We start from the raw sequence: 19,261 nt of genomic DNA, 5'->3' as shown, positions 1-19,261 counted from the left end.
GTCTTAAAGTCATGACCACTGTAACGGTCGCCACTTCTTCTAATCCCTGAAATTAATTCATGCCGACTTTCACGAATGATGTTCCATCCATCACAACTCACTGATGAATATTATAAACATTTGTATGTGTCACCGTAATGTCATTACCCATTCACGCTAAATCCATAATGTATTAAAATGATTGATTGCTAGTCATTATGCAATATATCATTTAATGAGGAGAATATAATGCAGGGATTATACATAAACATATGATACTTAGAACGCTGCTTATGATGTTTCACATGCACCTCAAGGAAAGTGCTGCTACATTTTCTGCTAATATAGAGAAAATAACATAGAAGATTTCAACACAGAAAGTCTTGATTTACATGCTTAAAGGCAAGCAGGACAATCTGTGTACTGTTGCTCATGGTGTTAATGCCGCCGTATCTGTGTCACATCCAGGCTCGGCTAGCTCATGTGGCTGCAGAAGCTGAGCTGAGGGTTCCCTACGCCGACGAGTTTCCCTCTCGGCAGGCGCAGCTCTCCGCGCTGCAGAGCACCGAGGAGTTTGACGTTCTGATCGTAGGAGGAGGAGCCACGGGGGCAGGATGTGCCTTAGACGCTGTCACACGCAGTAAGATCGCTCTCTGCAGCTTCTCACGTGATGTGACAGGTTCCAGTGTGGAGAAGTGTCTTCATTTAGCCTTTATAAAAGGAGGGAAACGCCTCACATGCTGGCAGAAACTGTTTCAGTATGTGAGGCGTTAAACACACCTAACAACATACCGTACTTTAATGCAATGATGACATTATGTGTGGCCTATTAAACATCCACAGTGACACAGTTCAGGTTTATTTTCTTTTTCAGCAGGATAATGTTGTGGTGGTTTATTGTCTGCCCTGTGGAAATTAATGAACCTTTAAAAGTAAATATCTAGTTTAAGAACGTATTGTGTGATCTTATTAATGTTTAGTCATAGAGCTGAAATCAGGGTGTTTAAGATGACTAGCTTCAACAGGAAAAAAGAGTTTTTTCTGAGTGAAATTAAATGTTACTTTTAGCATTTTCTTCTCAAATGCAACAATTCAGAAACAGCCTGTAACATGAAAAAGATGTTGAGGAACATTAACAAACCATTGTGCAGATGTACTGTATGTAGTTACCCTTTACTGTTACTGTTGTTTGTTTTTTTTTCTAGACCTCAAGACTGCTCTCGTGGAGAGAAGCGACTTCTCCTCGGGGACGAGCAGTCGGAGTACTAAGCTAATTCACGGAGGAGTCCGCTATCTCCAGAAGGCCATCATGAAGTTAGACTACGAACAGGTTGGTATTTGTCCTCTTATGTTTAATATATCAGTAATTTGCTCTTTTCTCTTCATCTTCTTCTTCTGTCCACTGGAACAGTACATGATGGTAAAAGAGGCCCTGCATGAGCGAGCCAACCTCCTGGAGATAGCTCCCCACCTGTCTGCACCGCTGCCAATCATGCTGCCTGTTTACAAGTAAGTGCATCACACATGTTAGGGAAAAATGCACGTAAAAAAAAGCAGCTGATATTTTGTATATTCTGCAAGATGCATTATATCTTTAAAAATATGTCATATAGTTTGTATGTATCTGGATGGAAAATTAACACCAGCTTTCTCTTTGTAGAAAAGACCTTAAAAGTTCTCTGTGAAAAAACTCTGAAGTCTTCTTTATTCTCTGTGTTTACTCCCTAGATGGTGGCAGTTGCCTTACTACTGGGCAGGGATCAAAATGTACGACCTGGTGGCTGGGATCCAGTGCCTGAAGAGCAGCTACGTCCTCAGTAAGACCAAAGCCTTGGAGCTGTTTCCCATGCTCAAGAAGGACAAGCTCGTGGGAGCCATCGTCTACTATGACGGTGAGTCGGGGCTCCACATCTCTCCAAGCTCTATGTTTATTAAACCTGATCATTTTATTAAGATGCTTATACGTGTGGACAGTAATCTGAAAGACACGGTTCATTTGTCGATTCATTACTCACCTCTTTATTTCCTGCTGAGTCACCGTTTGTACCCTTTTCAGGCTTGTCTCTTTTCTTTCGTAGATATGATGGGTTAGCCGCGATTGCATTATCACATCATGATTTATGATCTTGACAGTTAAGAGGTGTCTCTCTTAAAACACACAAAAAAAACAAACCTGTGGAAACAAAGATTTTCCAGCATTTCTGAGGAGTGAGACTTTCTCTGGATGGAGAAAATACAGCAAAGGCTCTTTAATCTGTCTGTCTAAGAATATAAACAAAAGCTGAGGTTTGTGTTTCAGACGTATAAAAATGTATCATAGCTTCTTAAGACGTTAAAGGTAAAATAAACAATAAAGGGGATAAAAAAAAAAAAAAATAGAATTCACAATGAGCTGCATTTTTAATGAAATTGTTTACAAATCTTGAGAGTTAGACATGACTGGAGATTTCTGTTAAATGAGATTTATTGTTGCCCCAAGCGCTGACATCTCTACTGGTGTTCATGAAACGTGTTGACAGGCTGGTGGGAAGCCCTCTTTTCCCCCTCTGGCATTAAAGGTTGCGTGTTCCCCAGATGGCTGCAGAACAGAATCAAACATATGCTCAGTGTCCAGCTGAGTGTGAGGGACTCAGTGCCGATGGCGTCCTTTTCTGTCAGTCTCTCCAACGATAAAAATACGTTGTGTCCGTGGGCAACTTTCGAAAATTAACTCGTCATGTGTGATGACAACTGGCGGACAGGTCTAATTTAAAGAAAGAAGAAACATCTATATATGGCTATTTAAAGGATGAAATGTTTGTCCGAAAAATGAATGATCATGATCTTAAAATGTGGCTCTCGCTTTAGTTCTTAGTTGTTTAAATGGAATAAAAACGCAGCATAAATGATAACCTCGAGATGTGAAAGTATAAGTGGTCAGGTTTGTGGATTTACTGCAGCCTGGAAAGAGGAAGAGCACATCTTTGGTGCAAAGCAGCATATGTTTGATTTCCTCCTCCCCCCAACCCTCCATCATCTGCTCCGAGGGGAAGGCATGGTGGAGGAATAGTGGAGGGGTGGGGCGTCTTTTCTCCAATTATGCCGTCTGGAACAATCACGCCGGTGACATTTCGAAATCTGACCTTCTCTCCCGGCGGTGTAGAGCACAGAAGAGCGTCGTCGTTGGTCGGCCGGGCTGAGCAGCAGCAGATATTTCTCTGGCTGTCTGGGTGACTGCTGCTGCTGCTGTCACCGACAAAAAGGATGTTTTTATTTACACCAACACTAACACTCGTCTCACTAAAGAGCTTCATGATTAATGTCTGTTTCCGTAGCTCAACCTATTTTAAACCCTTGTTGAGATTTACTAGTATGAAAACACTGGGGTCAAAAAGAGAAATAGCTTTAAATCCTCTGTCACATGCAGGATGGAAGAATATGCTGAAGTGAAAAATGACCTGAACAAAGTATGAAAATGATCATTTTTGAGTGCTCCTGGCTGTTTATAATATTCTCTCTGTCTCAGATTGTACGAGGTTTTTTTGTGTGTGTCTAATCAATTACTCTTTGGATGAAATAAGTTTCGGACACGACATTTGAATACTTGTAGAGTCAATGAATGATAGATTCTCACACTCTACTTCGTCGTCTCCTGCAGGGCAGCACAATGACGCACGGATGAACCTCGCCATCGCCCTCACCTCCGCACGCTACGGCGCTGCTGTTGCCAACTACACAGAGGTGGTCCACCTGCTGAAGACAAAAGACCCTGAGACCGGCCAGGAGAAGGTGTGTGGAGCCCGCTGCCGGGACGTCATCACAGGTAAGACCAACACTCGTCCCATGTGTAAAGGATTCCTATTAGAGTTTTTAAAGATACCATTAGTTGCTCGGCACTTTTTTTGTCTGTGTGTATATTTACCTTGAAGGCGTTTGTATTTATAGATTGTTGATAGAACAATTTGTAACCGGTGTTTAAAGGTTCTGTATAAATAAAGCAGTCCGGATCGTTTCATGTTTTGGAACTTTTTGACAACTTCCTGTTTCCCTGACAGCGTGGAAACGTTTTCAGTCATCAGCCAACCCTTAGATTTCTAAAACCAATTATTTATATAGTTAACATTGTTAAGCTGTTTAATGTGAAGTACACTTCTAACTCTCTAAAGCATTTGTTTTTTAGAAACATGGCACAATAGATTTTTGTTTTTTATCCTCATTATTTCTCTTGTATAGGGAATGAATTTGATGTGAAGGCGAAGTGTGTGATCAATGCCACCGGCCCGTTCACCGACTCTCTGAGGAAAATGGACAACCAGGAGACTGCAAACATCTGCCAACCGAGCGCAGGTGTTCACATTGTCATCCCTGGTTACTACAGGTACGACTCGCTTCAAATAAATATAAACTGAATGATGTTCTTTTAACTTCCCGTCAGGTGTTCAGGAGTTCATTTATTGCAAACAATAAGCTGGCTCAGCTATTCGCTGACCTACACGTCATGCACAGGACAATCTTCTGTGGTTAAAATACAGCAGAGTAATAGAGTGAGTTTTGTTGAAGTCAGGGGCTTTTTTAAAGTTCAGCCAAGCTTATTGAGCAAAACCCGAGGGAGCGTGAGCCCTTTGAACATCGGCAGAAATGCCAACCACCTAATTCTCTTCCTCCTTCCGCTATCTGTCCCCTCCCCGCCTCCTCTTCTTCCCACATATTCCACCTCTGCCTATTTTCTCCTCTGTCTTCGCTCTCTTACTACCTACAGGATTTTTTTCCTCTCATCCTGTTTTCCTCGAAGCAGCTCGAGTAACATTTTATGGTTCTCCTCATTCTACATAAAAAAACCATTGTGCCTGTATTTTATTGCCCCACAGCCCAGACAACATGGGTCTCCTCGATCCGGCCACAAGCGACGGGCGCGTCATCTTCTTCCTGCCCTGGGAGAAAATGACCATCGCTGGGACGACAGACACGCCCACCAGCGTGACGGCCCACCCCATACCAGGGGAGGACGACATCAACTTCATCCTGAGGGAGGTCCGCAACTACCTCAGCCCTGACGTAGAAGGTACGGATCATGATGTTGATCTTTGATGAGCCAAAGACAAAACTGAATTTCTAAAATGTAAGAAAACGTTGTGACCAACCTCATTAACATTTTTAAACAACTCACCCTTCTACTTATAAAGATCATTTACTGCCAATTAAGAGTGAACTAAAATAAAAGAAGACATTGAAAACAAAAAGACCGATTTTAAATTCAAGAAAGTTTCATGGATGAACATATTTTTTAAGGCCTTATCAAGTAAGAGCACTAGTTGAAACTGAAGCATTCTGGTGCAAAGTGTCTATTTCTTATGTCCACAGTCCGTAGAGGAGACGTGTTGGCAGCGTGGAGCGGCATCAGACCCCTGGTGACGGACCCAAACTCCAAAGACACTCAGTCCATCTGCAGAAACCACATCGTGAGCATCAGTGACAGCGGACTGGTCACCATCGCTGGTCAGTGAGCCTGTAGCATTATCTCTCAGCGCTGCGTGTTTACTCTGGTACACATGGTTTTTATTTTGTGTATGCAGGTGGAAAGTGGACCACCTACAGGTCGATGGCTGAGGAGACTCTGGACGCGGCCGTTAAATCTCACAGCCTCTCAGCGGAGCCCTGTAAGACCGTGGGTCTGATGTTGGAAGGAGCAAAGGGCTGGACGCCAACACTCTACATCCGCCTGGTGCAGGATTACGGGCTGGAGCAAGAGGTAAAACCACAATCTGCCAGAAACAGCCATTACTGTACGTAACACTGAGACTTCAGAAAGCTAACCTCATGTCATGAAATAGCTGCAGTCTAACGGCACATTTTCACATTTTGTTCACCTCACAGGGGGGAAATGTAATTATGTTGTAACAGCAGCTCCGCCCCATTTGACTTCCTAAACATTTTTGGCATGACAAGATGTAAAAAAAATTCACATACCAAGACCCACTTCGCCCTACCAACAAGCGTGTAAAACCTCACAGATGCACGCACACTCACTGCCTTCTTCAGCAATGTGAGTTGACATTAAAGCTGCTGCTATAACAACGCTGACATTTCTGCAACACAAAAGACTGGACACACGGTGAACTGCACTGTACACTTTTATCAATGGCATTAAGTAAGGGCGCATTGATTTACAACAGCTACACGCCATATTTCCAATAATTAGCCTGTGCGTTTTCATTGAATCCAATAAAACATAGTTTCAGGAAGGAAAAGTAGTGGCACAGTCTACTTACTCCTCATTAGAGCCGTTCTGCACCGACTCGTCTGCCTGTTCCAATATTACCAAAAAGGTCACTGTTGATATTTGGACAGCGTTTGCCCTTTCACATGATCGGCACGCCAACGATCTGAATAGCAAATAGGCCTCTCGTTTTCTGTAAACACTTGACAACTCAATGACAAAACGGTGCTAGCGCTAACACTTCGAAAGCTTTACTCCGATAGGCAAAATCACTTGTGCAAGCATCCACAGCTGCCATTATAATATACGTTGTTTTCACCGTTCCTTCAGATGGGAGAGAGTCTCTGATGATTTATCATGATAAAAAGGTTATACTGCTTCATACGCTGTGATGGAAGAGAACATGTAAGAAGTTCGTTACTTAGCCTCTTTTTGCCATAATGAGCTGCTCGCTGGATATTATTGTGCTCATTACATTCCTGCTGACTGGTTGTTCTTTTACAATTTATCTATTTTTTTTCCCTTCACACACAGGTTGCTCAGCACCTGGCCGCCACGTACGGAGCGAAAGCATTTGACGTGGCAAAGATGGCTCAGGTCACTGGGCAAAGATGGCCGATCGTCGGGAAAAGATTGGTGTCAGAGTTCCCTTACATCGAGAGCGAGGTGGAGCGAGGCTCAATGCTTCTCAAATTCTTCTTTTTGTTTCTTTTTGTTAACGCGGCGCGGCTCTCCTGTCTCAGGTACTGTATGCGATGAAGGAGTACGCCTGCACAGCCATCGATGTGATCGCCAGACGAACACGCCTCGGTTTCCTGAACGTGCAGGCGGCCGATGAAGCCCTGCCTCGCATCGTGCAGATCATGGGGAAAGAGCTGGGCTGGAGTGAGGAGAAGAAGACAGTGAGTTTTCTGTGGAGTTCAGTTTGTGGAAAAGTTCCCTGTTGCAGAAAACCTGCTCTGTATCACACAATGCTTGAATCCCTGGAGGTTTTTGAAGTTGTTGGCAGTGTTTCTTCTTCCATTGGTTAACAAAAGAAAGGTCCACGCCCTGTATGCCCTCAGAGGAGAAGCTTGGTGTGTGTATGAAAGAGAGGAAGTGATATGTGTTGCATGAAAGCTGAACTCTGAACTATTTTAAGCTCTTATTGTGAACACAGGACACCCTGAACTCTTAGACGACATCTGTGAAAAACACAATTTCCAGGCTTTGATGGTTTTGTGAAATGTTAATTATTGAAGTTTTAATCGTTTCATAAAAGCTCTTGATTTCAGTTTTCAGATTCTTGGTTGCTCTGCTAATGTTTCCTTCAGGCGGAGCTTGAAGCAGCAAAGAAGTTTTTGTACCACGAAATGGGCTACAGGTCTCGTTCTGAGCAGCTGACCAAGACGACTGAGATCAACCTGGACTACCAGGAAGTAGTCAGGTACTTATTACTCCTCCTGGTTTTTTTAAACACATCCAAACATGCAAGCTTTTCTTTTCTTGTTTAGAGTGCAAGGTAAGTCCCCTGTTTGCTGTTAATCAACACGATGAAATAAAAGAAGTGAAAGGAAAAAGCCACAAAGCAAACAAAGCCTCAACCTCTTACTATTCGTCTTTTAGGTACAAGAAGCGTTTCCATAAGTTTGACAAAGAAAGCAAAGGATTCATCACCACTGTGGACGTGCAGCAGGTCCTGGATGTGAGTTCACTTTCAGCCCCTCTTCTTCTCCCTCTTTGTTTTTTGGTGCGTCTTCGTACACTTTGTCTCACTGTTGTGTTGTCGATCCTCGCACTCTTCTTCTGTCTCTGCAGAGCATCAACGTGCAGATAGATGAAAATTCCCTCCATGAGATCCTGAATGAAGTGGACCTGAACAAGAACGGACAGGTGGAGATTGATGAATTCCTGCAGGTACGTAACACACAACGATGGCTCAGTGACGACAGCAACGATCGTTCACACGCCTCGTTTGAATATCAGCAGATGTCTCTCTGTTAACACTAACTGCCGTCATGCTTTTGTTATTATTATTTGTAAACCAACATCTTATTTTGATGCTCAGCTGTGAAGATGTTTATCACAATGTTACTGATGACCCTTCCAGTGAGCTGATGGAGAACACCTGTGAGGATGAATCTAAAAGGCATAGCTAAGAGATAGAGTACCGCTGTTATACAAAATGTCATGTGCATTCATGTTCAGGGGTTAATTAAGAATCGTCCTTCTAATGGAAACAGGTGACTTATCTGTCCTAGCTCTACATTAATGTGTTAATTTCAGTATTTATCATCCATGACGATTCCATTCACTTTCATAGATTTTTAAGGAACATGTGGAAAGAAACCAGTTGTTTTTAGCAAGTAAAAGTTTTAAGAGCAGGAGATATGTTACAAAATGTTCCAGATGTGCAGCTAATGAGAGGAAGCGTTAAAGGCTAACACCTCTGTCAGGACTGAAGACATGAAGGCCGGATAATAGAAACCCAAGGGAGCACCATCCAACACACACACACACACACACACACACGTACACCCTCTGAATTGTTGTCATTGCAGCCAATTCCTGTTTTCAATCTTCTTCTTTGTTTTGCTTTGAGAGTCGTCATTGAATTTGACTTTTATCTGCCATTTTATTCTGATTTAAAAGTATTAATATATAAAAGCACATATATATCATAGATAACCAAATATGATTTCAGGAAATAGAGGCATCAACCATTCTTTCTTGAGTTGGTTTTCCTCTGAGAAGTGTTACCACGATGGATGAAACAGTTTCCTCCTCACACATTGCTGCTCATAAATTGATCCATCGTTAAAGAAAAGAGAAAACCCTCCACCTGAGCTGTGAGAAGGTTGAACATCCTCTGCTGTACAAAGAAGGTGTGAAACTCTAACTGGACTAGATGGAGCTAATTAAAGAGAAGAGTGTCAAGCGACTTGTCCGTCCACTCATAAATTACTTCCTCACCTGAGCCCAGAACGAAGAGTCATTACAGGAGCGCTCAGTGGCAGTCGATAATTCAGTCAGATAAAAGTCAACGTGTCTTTTGACTAGAATGATGTTTCTCAGTTGTAAACCATGTTTGATGTGTCTGTTGTGATGCTGAATATGTGTGTTTCTGCTTGTGTGTACGTCTGACCTGCACGTCATCGACTTTTAGGCACAACAAACAGGTAGTGTACATGATGGGAACCAAACGCTGCAACACTCTGTATTAACTATAAAGTTACCTCAAACTTTATTTAAGTCTTGTGGTGAACAGAGACAACAACGGGAAGGGCTGAAGGGAGGAAACACACCAAAGTGTTAAAGCTGAACAAGGAAGCCATGAATGGATAAATACGGTCATATTGTATATTTTTCTTACACCTAAAGAATCCCAGAAACAGGCCAAAGCAAAAGCATCGTGGTTGATATTCATATCTGATGCCAAAGATTGTTCCAGGAGGGACGGAGTTACACGGGATTGTTCTTGGTCTTTTAGGGATTTATTGACAATAAGAAAAATATGGAATAATTCCTTTCTTGTCCTTTGAAAAGGCCGAACACATAAAGAGTTAGACGGATGTCTTTGTAGTGAGATAAACTCAACGGGAGGTTGAAGGTTTTTCTGTTTATTTAAATCAGAAAACAAATGAACATTTTAATTTCATGTTAGAGTGGTGACAAAAAAAAAATCAGATCCAGTTCAGCTTTAACACGTCAAGAAACATCGTTGGTGTCTGTTTCGTTTTCTAATTGTCAAAGTGCGGGTTGTGAAGGTGACCGTGCGTCTCTAAAGCCTTTCATTGTGGGGTATTTTTGTTCAGGTAATTATTTCACCCTTCCGTTGGTCTGACAGGTTAACCTTTATCACACACGCCGTATACGAATTTATGTTTTCTACTGTTTCCAGCTGATGAGCGCCGTGAAGAAGGGGCTTCTGTCTGATAGCCGTCTGGCCTTGCTGATGAAGGCGGCGGAGGAGACTCTGGATAAGAGAGGGCCGGTGACAGTGGACCGGAGCGGGGGCGGAGTCTAAAACAGACAAGGATTAAATCCGGTACTCTAAAAGGTTGAGATGGCAAATGCAAATACGCTATTTGAATGACAATAATGCAATCAGGCACAGGGAGAAGAATTTGGTCAAATCACCGTCGCTCCTGAGTTTGTTTTTTAATGAAATTATCTCTAATGGCCTCTGATTTGACACATTAGCTCTCTTTTATACTGTCTTTGAAACAAACTTTGATATTTCAATAATTACATTATCTCTCTTTCTCTCTTTACTGCAACACTCCTTTCGAACACAAGCGACGGTGATTGTTGAGGAAACACTTTCCTCCACATGATGCAGCTTCAAGCTTTTAATCATGCTTAATTTTACGGGTCCTTTACTTCTTTACAACCCTTTCAGAGTTTCCAAGAACAAGATACAACGTAGTTCCATTTACAGAAAAAAAAAAAGAGCTGCGTTCCCATGACGTAGAGAGGCATTTTTTTCATTTCCTGGTACCAATAAAGTTTTTACACAATTTTCCTCCGATACTCTCAGTCAGTGCGTGTTTACGGTGTTTAGCTTCTCTGTGAAGAAAGTAAAGCACAACTAGAAATCAAGCTAACGTACACACCAGCAGTCTGATCTTCTCTTTATTAATAAAAAGTATGTGTGTGTTGCACTGAGAGATTCATCTCATTCGGGTATTAATGGATTTATTTAATGTGCTGAATGAAGTCAAGCAGACGTAGTGAGACAATATTTCTATGACGAAAGAAAACATAATTAGTTTGTTCTCAGTGTCAGACTGTCAAATCTGTCCAGGAGACTAAACCTAAAGGACTAATGGACCCTAAAATAAAGCACAAAGAAGCATTTAGATGTGTTCTTCTGATCTGTTCGTGTTCCAAGCACTCGTCGGGTAATGTTGAGTCTTTCTTAAAGCACTCTGAGATGTTTGTGATCTACGCTGTTACCCCAGAAAACCTTTCTATTTGGGGAGGAAAGAATCTGAACTGGGTTGTTTCCTGACTGTGTTTTTCCATCTATTGCACTAAAACTCAAACCACTACTGACACTGAGGTTTACACGAGGAGATGTTTCTAAATCACTGCTGCTTTTCTGTGTTGACTATGTATGTTTTTAAAAGTATTTATTCTTCCTGTCTCTCATCACTGCAGCTGTTTACGCACAGACATGTCAAGATTTTAGACCGAAGAACGGATTTCAAAGGGATGTTTCTCTCTATGTGCATGCTAACTGTTAGCCCTTCCCCTCTTAATAATGTCAATCTTTATTTTCACTACGTGTGTTTGATGTGGAGATCTGCTGGATGAACCCACATCCTGCAAACAGGATCATGAGATATAGCTAATATAATAATTCTGCTCTGCATGCTGTTTGCGTCTTTGTGAAAATGAATGAAAGGCAACGCACAAACTGAATGTATGATTCGTGCCTTGATGTGCCTCTAAGACATTTTCACTTTGCCACACTTGATGTTAAACAAACAGGAACTCGTGCTGAGAATGTAAAGATGTTTAAAGATGTTGTGAAAAGAAAACTATTTAATCTGTATTATATGTTTTAAGCGACAGAGAGCGTGCGGCCATGTTGGAGGAGATAACCGAAGAGTAGTTTAATATAGTGATGCTTTGAGTTCTTTCTTTTTCATTTAGGATGTTTTTTAAAAGGCAGTTTTAGATGTTTGAAGGTTTTTGTCGGTCAGTCGAAGTTTCACTTCATCGATTGTTTTTTCTTTGAACTTTTTTGACGATGAACTATCTAATTATTTATTCCCCACAGTTTTAAAACAACTCTTCAACTTGTTTTTCTGACTTTTAACTTTTAAACCGTATTTTTGAAGTATCGGAAAACATTTTGAGTATCGGTGGACCTGCAGTGTTTTGGCCTCTCGAACCCTCCTCAGTTTGTAGATCATGAACAACCCTGCAGGCTTCAATGCAGGACGAATTATGGTCTGAACGCCAGGATTGTAAGGTATCCAAAAAAGGAAACAGAAAGTTTGATTCATGTATCCGATCATGGCACTGACACTGTCTTTAAACATAAAGACAAAGTTACCCACAGCCCTTTAGATTTAGAGGTTTGGTTTGTTTTAAGGAAAATTCAGATAACTTAATGAATTCAAAGTGAATAGAAGAGGTTAAATTCTTCCAACATGGCGGCCCTCGCTCTTCCTCTGTTGCTGAAGCTTTTATACTGGAAACAAAAACGTGTTTATGTTCAGACTGTGCTTCCTTATTGCCTTCATGTTATGATTTATACTCAGATTTTTGTACGGACTTCTTACAGAATCATTCCACAGGTTTGCTCCCACTGTACAAACACTGTACCTTTAACTCAGTGTGTGGTCACAGGGGGAGCTCAGCAACACGAGGACCCTTCAAACTGCCAACATCGGCCCCCCCTGTAGAGAATAGCTGGTGGGCAGTGTGACTTAAACCCACGTCCACATTTTAGATTGTCTGCCTTGGATGAAATTACAGCTTTATCCACGCTCAAAGAGAGTCCGATTCCGTCTTTCTCACTGTTCCACAAATACTGTACCAATACTGAAAGAGAAAACAAAGCAATTATCTCATTAAATGTATCCGGTTGCTGAAAAGCTTTGTGTGGTCTTCATTCATATGTGGAGTCAGAACATGTGATGACATGTGAGCAGAGACACTTCAGCATGTTTACTGCATTAACGTTTGACTTAAGTTGGCAGAGACCCTGAAGAAACGGAGAGGAACAGTAGTCAACACCACCCCCATCGTCCTCGCACTTTCAATTAGTGTGCATGCAGACACGTCGGCGTGGCGACCATCGCAATCCCCCAGAGAAGAAGAAGAGCGTTAACGGTCATATGCTAACCACATTTGTCCCATTATTCGTTACAATTAATTGCTTCCTCCTCGTTCTCTTTCCCAGAGTGTAATATGAGCGAGGACTTATAGCTGTCATTCAAATACCACTGTGACCTTTACGGGGGGAAAAAAGGCTGTTTTTCACCCAGTTTGGAGGGATGAGGTTCAGTTAGTGTGTGTTCTTCTATTCTTATGAGATCTGCTGCAATCTGACACCCCCCCCCCTTTTTTTTTTGTTTTTTATAAAGTGACGGGTAACATTTAATCCTGCTTAATTTTCCCTAAAACGAATTAATACATTTGTAGCTTATTTTCAAATTTAACTTATAGTTACATCCTCCTTTTTTCTAAATGAGAGATTATTGCTTCATGTGACTTTAAATATTTGGTCAGAAATCGTAATCCCCAATCAGAATGATTTCACTCAGATTGAAGAAGTGTTTGTAATCAGTAACTGATAAGTGGAAAATAATCGGCCCCCCTGCTTCCCAGACACAACTTGTTGCTAAATAATGATGATTTTAATGAGTTTTAATTAGAACTGTGTGTAAGAGTGTAGGGGACCAAACGGCCCCAGAACAGCTCGACAAACCCTTCACTTGTGCAGCTAATAATAAATGTAAATAAGAAGATAATTAACTGAGAAATTAATCACATCGACCTCTTGTGAGGAAGGAAAAGTTCAAATATTGGTATGGGAGATGGAAGACGAGTGTGCAGACATAATTAATTAGTGTTATTTGTGCCTTTACGGCAAGTTGCAGGGAAAGATGATCAGATTTTGAAAATTGAAGCACAAAAATCACAACTCAGTGTTCAATATATTCAAGTATGAGAGGACTGTGGGTGCAGAAAGGAGGGAAATGGAGGAACAAAATGCTCTGACCCCTGTAACAATCTTCAAATAATGGTTCAAACCTTTCCTTTCCTGTGCCACTCTTGAACCTCACTCAAAGTTGTCCTGACATTTACCTGGGTCACTCTCAGGCTTTTTGTGCAGACCGGAAGCTCTTTCAGCGGCATTTCAATAGACACCTGCCAATCAATCCAAACAAAGAGGATTAAACATCCTCAAATACAAAAAAAGAGCAATCTAAGCATCAATATAACAATCAAATCCTCTTTTCTCTGTAAAACAGAGTCTGTTTGTCTCAACATGTGTCTGGCGCCATCAGAGTCCAAATATCTCCATGTGGACAGACGCCTCAGTGTGTCTTGTGACGACAGTGGGTTCACTGCGGTTCCTCCTACGCAGTGTGAATGAAGCATGAGCAGTCCTCCTCATCCCCATCTTCTTCCTATCTGCAACAATGCTGCCTTTCACACTGGAATCTGTCCATGAGTCATTCACTTGAATATTATCAGGCTGTGAACGAAAAAATTCACAGGAGTTGCGTGACTTTGGAAGTCATGCGTTTGATATTAATATTTGACCAAAAATGTATAAAAAAGTTTTTGTAATGGAAGGGTTTTTTTGTTCTTAAACAACCATGTAATTCATTAACCATGATGTTTTAATATCCTGTTTGAAAAATGTTCTGTGATACTATCCTCTTCTTTATATTCATATTTGTAAATGCGGTCACTTCCAAACGTGTCCACAAGAGGATGCTGTTTCCTCCTAATTTGGAGGAATAATGATAGAAACCCCCTGAATCGATCAACTCGCAGTCGATGAACCATCAAATTAAAAATATAATACGTATAACCACACTTGAGTCATAATAGTATAGTTTTATTACAGACTTTTCCTGCTGTAAGTGTCTTTAAATGTAGCTAACACACCCTCACTTTAAGAAGCGTTGCGAGCAGCGCCGCAGTTTCGCTGCTCATTAAGCCACGTTTGTACTTCCGCGTTGCGTCGACGACGTGCCTATTGAATGACGTTCCAACCGCACGTGAACAATCAACGACCGAACTAACCTCCAACCGTCGGCTTCCACTCGAGCTCCACACGCATTTGGTAAGTTTATTGTTGTTACTGTCAATTTATTCAAAATGTTAGTAATATTTTTCCAAAAAGCAAGACGTTGAAACTAATTACGGTGTTATGATTTTTTTTTAAAAACATTTTGAGGGGCAGCCTGACCAAAACAAGACGAAAGCCGTTAGCATGTATGCTACACGAACTAGCCTGATTCTCTCCAACATTTCATGAGTGTTTTTCTTTTTCTTCTTCAATGTTCAAAAAGTTAACACTGTTGATTTCTTCAACTGTTTGTGTCACATATTCTCGATTTTATTCGTCGGAAAATCTACTATAGAGTAAGATGACCAGATTTCTGTGGTGGTTAAAATTATGTTAATTATTAAATATATAACAGGCGCAAGCACACGTTAATGTATTTTAATTATATTGTGTATTAAAGCCAATAAAGACCCTCGGTTGTTCCAGTAGTATTAATTATAACAATTAAAGAACATTAGCCCGCTTCTGTTAAAGCTGCTTATTAAAACAATGTCTGCAGCATTTGACATTAAAGCTGTAAAAATCAGAGACAAAAGAGATTCTTAGCTTATTTAATTTATTTAAATGATGGATTTTAGGACCAGGTCTCCCACTAAAGTCAGTATATTGGTTAAACTAGTGCAACATAGAAATCTTAATTATTGGGCAAGATGTGTTTACAAAGCATCATAAATTGAAGTCTTCTATTGTTTTATAGACTTAAATGTGTACTGGTAACATTTGAAAATAGCTTCACTGGCAGAGGGTCTGGTTTGAGTATGTGCACCAAATTTAAACCCTGATGTCTTTGTTTCTTGTGTTTGCTAATCCAGGTGTCCTTGACCTGTGTGATCTGAGGAGTCTCTGTGCTGCAGCTGGATGGTAAGATGATCTCTCAGCTGTTTAGTTTTTTTATTTGCAGTCTCTTTAGGCACTTTAATTGATGGTAATAGATTTAATTTTAAAGTCCTAATGTGTTTCTGTAGCAGAGTTGTTAACTTCTTTTCGTCACATGTAGCTGTGTAGTCTTATTCATGATGTTTTTTACTCAGTTTGGACATGTTTATTGTTAGTAGATAATTAAAGATATGAGTGCTTTGTATGATGTTTAAGGTCTTCTCCTTTGGGTGACAGCCTTTAAATATTGTAATGTAAACTCTTATATTAACTTTAACTGTAAAACAATAAACTATGAATGTAATCTTACACTCCCTGGTTCTTAGTTTTTGTTTACACAAGCTGTCCTGTGAATTAAGTAATGATCAATTGTTTCAATACAGAAGATACTTATTTTACAGAATGAGTAATATAAGTGTTATTCTTACTTTGTTAAAATTAGCTATGATTCTCTTAAGTGTGGATGAATTTACATAATGGGTCTTTTTAAAGAGGACAAAAAAGCCCTCACACTGCCTGCAGTATACTGATAATCCACCAGGGAGCAGAATACATGCATCAGGTTATACAGTCAGTTTTTAAAGAGTTAGATCACTGCAGATCCAGGATATTAAATTGTGCAGTCATTATCCTGCCCCTCCTTAAATGTATTTATTGTTCTCATGGATGCATCCTTCATTTACATGTTTATTGTTTTCTCAGAGTGCTGTTGCCCAACAAATCCTCTGGAATGTCCTGATTTGAAGACCACCCTGGGTGGTCACTGCATATAACAGTGATGTCAAACTGCACAGAGTGACGGGTGTTTATAACTTTGAAAAATACTCCACAATTGGTTGAAAGATTTTTAATCAGCACACGTCAGAAGTAGTCAATGTCCTCAGTTTCCAAAGCAGCACACAGACCTGTAAAAGAAACAAGTGTTTAATACTTACAGGTGACAGTCTGAACATACATTGTTAAAGTAAGTAATGTGGGTAACAGTAAATAAGTAAAGCGCATGTTAGCTAGCAGCGCCAGTGACTAAGTGTTTTGAAAAGTACTCACGGTTCTGGGGTGAATCGGGCAGCATACCTGGCCGGGGCCGGCTTACGTGTGCTCGGCTAAGTGGCGCAGGACAAGTGGCCTTTACCCTGCCCTGCCGCGTGCCGCTGCCGTGCCAAGACGAGACTGACTCTTTGTACTCTGCTCCCGCAGGCGTTCAGCTCGGACTCGGAGCAGGTGAACTCCATCGTCCCTGATTACTCCAAGCCCAGCAGCCAATCAGAGGGCCTCTACAGCGCGAGGGCTAACGCGCATGCGTTGACACAATTAGGACGATGACGGTCAGCTGCGTGAAGTCGGATGGTGTGTGGGGGCGTGCATCAATCGGGACTTCTTCCTCTGTGATTGGCTGCTGGGCTTGGAGTAATCAGGACGATGGACTTCACCTGCGCCGAGTCCGAACTGAACACCTGCGGGAGCAGAGTACAAAGAGTCAGTCGTGTCTTGACGCGGCAGGGCAAAAGCAGGGTAAAGGCCACTTGTCCTGCGCCACTTTGCCGAGTACACGCAGCCGGCCCCGGCCAGGTATGCTGCCCGATTCACCCCAGAACCGTGAGTACTTTGAAACCACTTAGTCCATTTTTCTTTAAGCTAATGCTAGCTAACATGTGCTTTACCTATTTACTGTTAAACTTTAGGTTTACACTATGAAGGAGTTTGGACTGTCAGCATGCTCACACTGCTTCTTTCTTTTACAGGTCTGTGTGCTGCTTTGGAAATGGAGGACCTTGACTACTTCTGCAGTCAGTGTTCAAAGCACAAACTAACATTTACTTCTATCAATAAAAAAATAACTTTTGGTGTAGCATGATTCCTTGACGTGTGACATTCTGCATCATCTGTTTGGTTCAATAACATTGAGGGGAGTAAGTCAGATTACTACCTGTTCTACATAAACTTCAGTCAAGGGCCTCAGAATATATTAAAAAGCTCATTTACCCACTGTGGGAGGGTGGATAGTTATTTTGTGGTAAGGGGGACACGATGGTTTAATTAAAGACTGGGGAAATAGTAAAGGTCCTTGGTTTCCAAAGCAGCACACACCTGTAAAAGAGCAGTGTGGTTAGTGAGCATGCTTCAGACTGAATGTTTACAGTCTTAACAGCTGGAGGCAGAAATAAAACCTGTGAAAATAGACTTACTAACTCACTGTGCTTTTCTGCATCTAGATGTGAGAAGGATCCCTGAACTCCTCACAGATGTCTGACCAATGAAGCTTTCAATAAACAGTGAAGAGTGAAACCTCTGAAGAACAAACTGTGGTGTAAATGATCTACATCCTGAACCTCTGTATTTACATTTCAAATACATGTTGCCCTGCAGGCTATCATTGAATATGTAATGAGTAGAGCCAGAGCACATTTAATGTAAACATGACTATATTCTAATTAAACACACTAAACACTTTCTAACAGAGACAAATGATCTTACCACAGAGGTTCAGCAGCTCACCTGAAACAAAACAAAATAGGTCAGGATGGGAGTTCATCTTCAGCACATTTAACTATTTTCTTTATGATTCAGTGAACCCATTAAACACTATAACTTCATGCTTTTATTGGAGAGGACTCATGTAAACTTGGCATCTATTCCTTCTGATGCACAACCTGTCCCTAAACATTAGATCACTGGCAGAGAAATCATTTTTAATCAACAAATTTATTGAGCACAAGCTTGATTTGATGTTTTTAACTGAAACTTTGTTCAACCAAAATAAGAGTGCAGCTGATAAATGATCAGCTCGTTTACATTGATTTAACAAAGGGGGAAATAAAGCATGCTTTTTATCTGACGTGTGTTTACACCTTCATTTACATACATCTAACTATTTCACACTAGAGCTGTGAAATCATGTCTTTAATCACAGGCTCTGTTCTTCACTGATACAGGTGATTAAAGGCGCCCTGTAGTTGTCACATTGTTCATCTCACCAGGCTGCTTTTAAAACTGAACTCAAGTCCACAGCAACACAAACTCTTCAGTCTTTATCATGTTGATAAAATGTTCTTATCTTAAATCTTCAGCAGAGTCTCCATCACTTCAACGCATCGTCCAATCAGGCTGGAGTTCCTGCAGAGGAAGAGAAACGCATTTTAGTTCCTGACGCCAAACAAAACAAAGAATGTTTAATAAATACTGAGGATTAACAAGAAGATTACAGAGAGCAACCTGTTTTAATAAAGGACATGATAATTCAAAACTGTTAAGTTTTATGACTCACTGATTTATACTTTAATATATTTAGAGTTTGATCCTATCATTAAAGATGAAATATATATATATATATTTATATGTGTGTATATACACTTAAGGTTAAGAAGCATTAATTCAAAAACTTGTAGCTGGAAAAAAAAGTTAAAACT

At 40.8% G+C, this 19,261-nt stretch overlaps 1 protein-coding gene and 1 long non-coding RNA gene across 7 annotated transcripts in view; one reads left to right on the top strand and one right to left on the bottom strand.

Annotated features, from left to right (window-relative positions):
* gpd2 (glycerol-3-phosphate dehydrogenase 2 (mitochondrial)) overlaps positions 1-12,765 on the top strand; it is a 29,025-nt gene extending 16,260 nt beyond the window's left edge. For 5 of the 6 annotated variants that reach the window (XM_079335861.1, XM_079335863.1, XM_079335860.1 and 2 more), the window contains 15 exons: positions 448-619; positions 1,185-1,309; positions 1,391-1,488; positions 1,708-1,871; positions 3,617-3,781; positions 4,192-4,336; positions 4,827-5,020; positions 5,320-5,454; positions 5,532-5,707; positions 6,710-6,841; positions 6,919-7,077; positions 7,489-7,601; positions 7,781-7,859; positions 7,973-8,071; positions 10,056-12,765. In XM_079335861.1, coding sequence (XP_079191987.1) covers positions 448-619; positions 1,185-1,309; positions 1,391-1,488; positions 1,708-1,871; positions 3,617-3,781; positions 4,192-4,336; positions 4,827-5,020; positions 5,320-5,454; positions 5,532-5,707; positions 6,710-6,841; positions 6,919-7,077; positions 7,489-7,601; positions 7,781-7,859; positions 7,973-8,071; positions 10,056-10,181 — 2,082 coding nt within the window. In that variant the 3' untranslated portion in view covers positions 10,182-12,765. The remainder of the gene's footprint in view (positions 1-447; positions 620-1,184; positions 1,310-1,390; positions 1,489-1,707; positions 1,872-3,616; positions 3,782-4,191; positions 4,337-4,826; positions 5,021-5,319; positions 5,455-5,531; positions 5,708-6,709; positions 6,842-6,918; positions 7,078-7,488; positions 7,602-7,780; positions 7,860-7,972; positions 8,072-10,055) is intronic. The other variant, XM_079335862.1, reaches the window with a different exon arrangement.
* A 3,921-nt stretch (positions 12,766-16,686) lies between these two features.
* On the bottom strand, positions 16,687-18,962 carry LOC306818331. Its single transcript, XR_013778168.1, has 2 exons — positions 18,330-18,962; positions 16,687-16,759 (listed from the first exon to the last, which is right to left on the bottom strand). It is a non-coding gene; the product is annotated as an uncharacterized lncRNA (long non-coding RNA).
* Positions 18,963-19,261: the final 299 nt, after the last annotated feature.

The sequence above is a fragment of the Symphodus melops genome, assembly GCF_947650265.1.
Source record: "Symphodus melops genome assembly, chromosome: 23".
NCBI lineage: Eukaryota > Metazoa > Chordata > Actinopteri > Labriformes > Labridae > Symphodus > Symphodus melops.
Note: the sequence above shows the minus strand (reverse complement) of the source record. Positions and strands in the feature narration are given on the sequence as shown.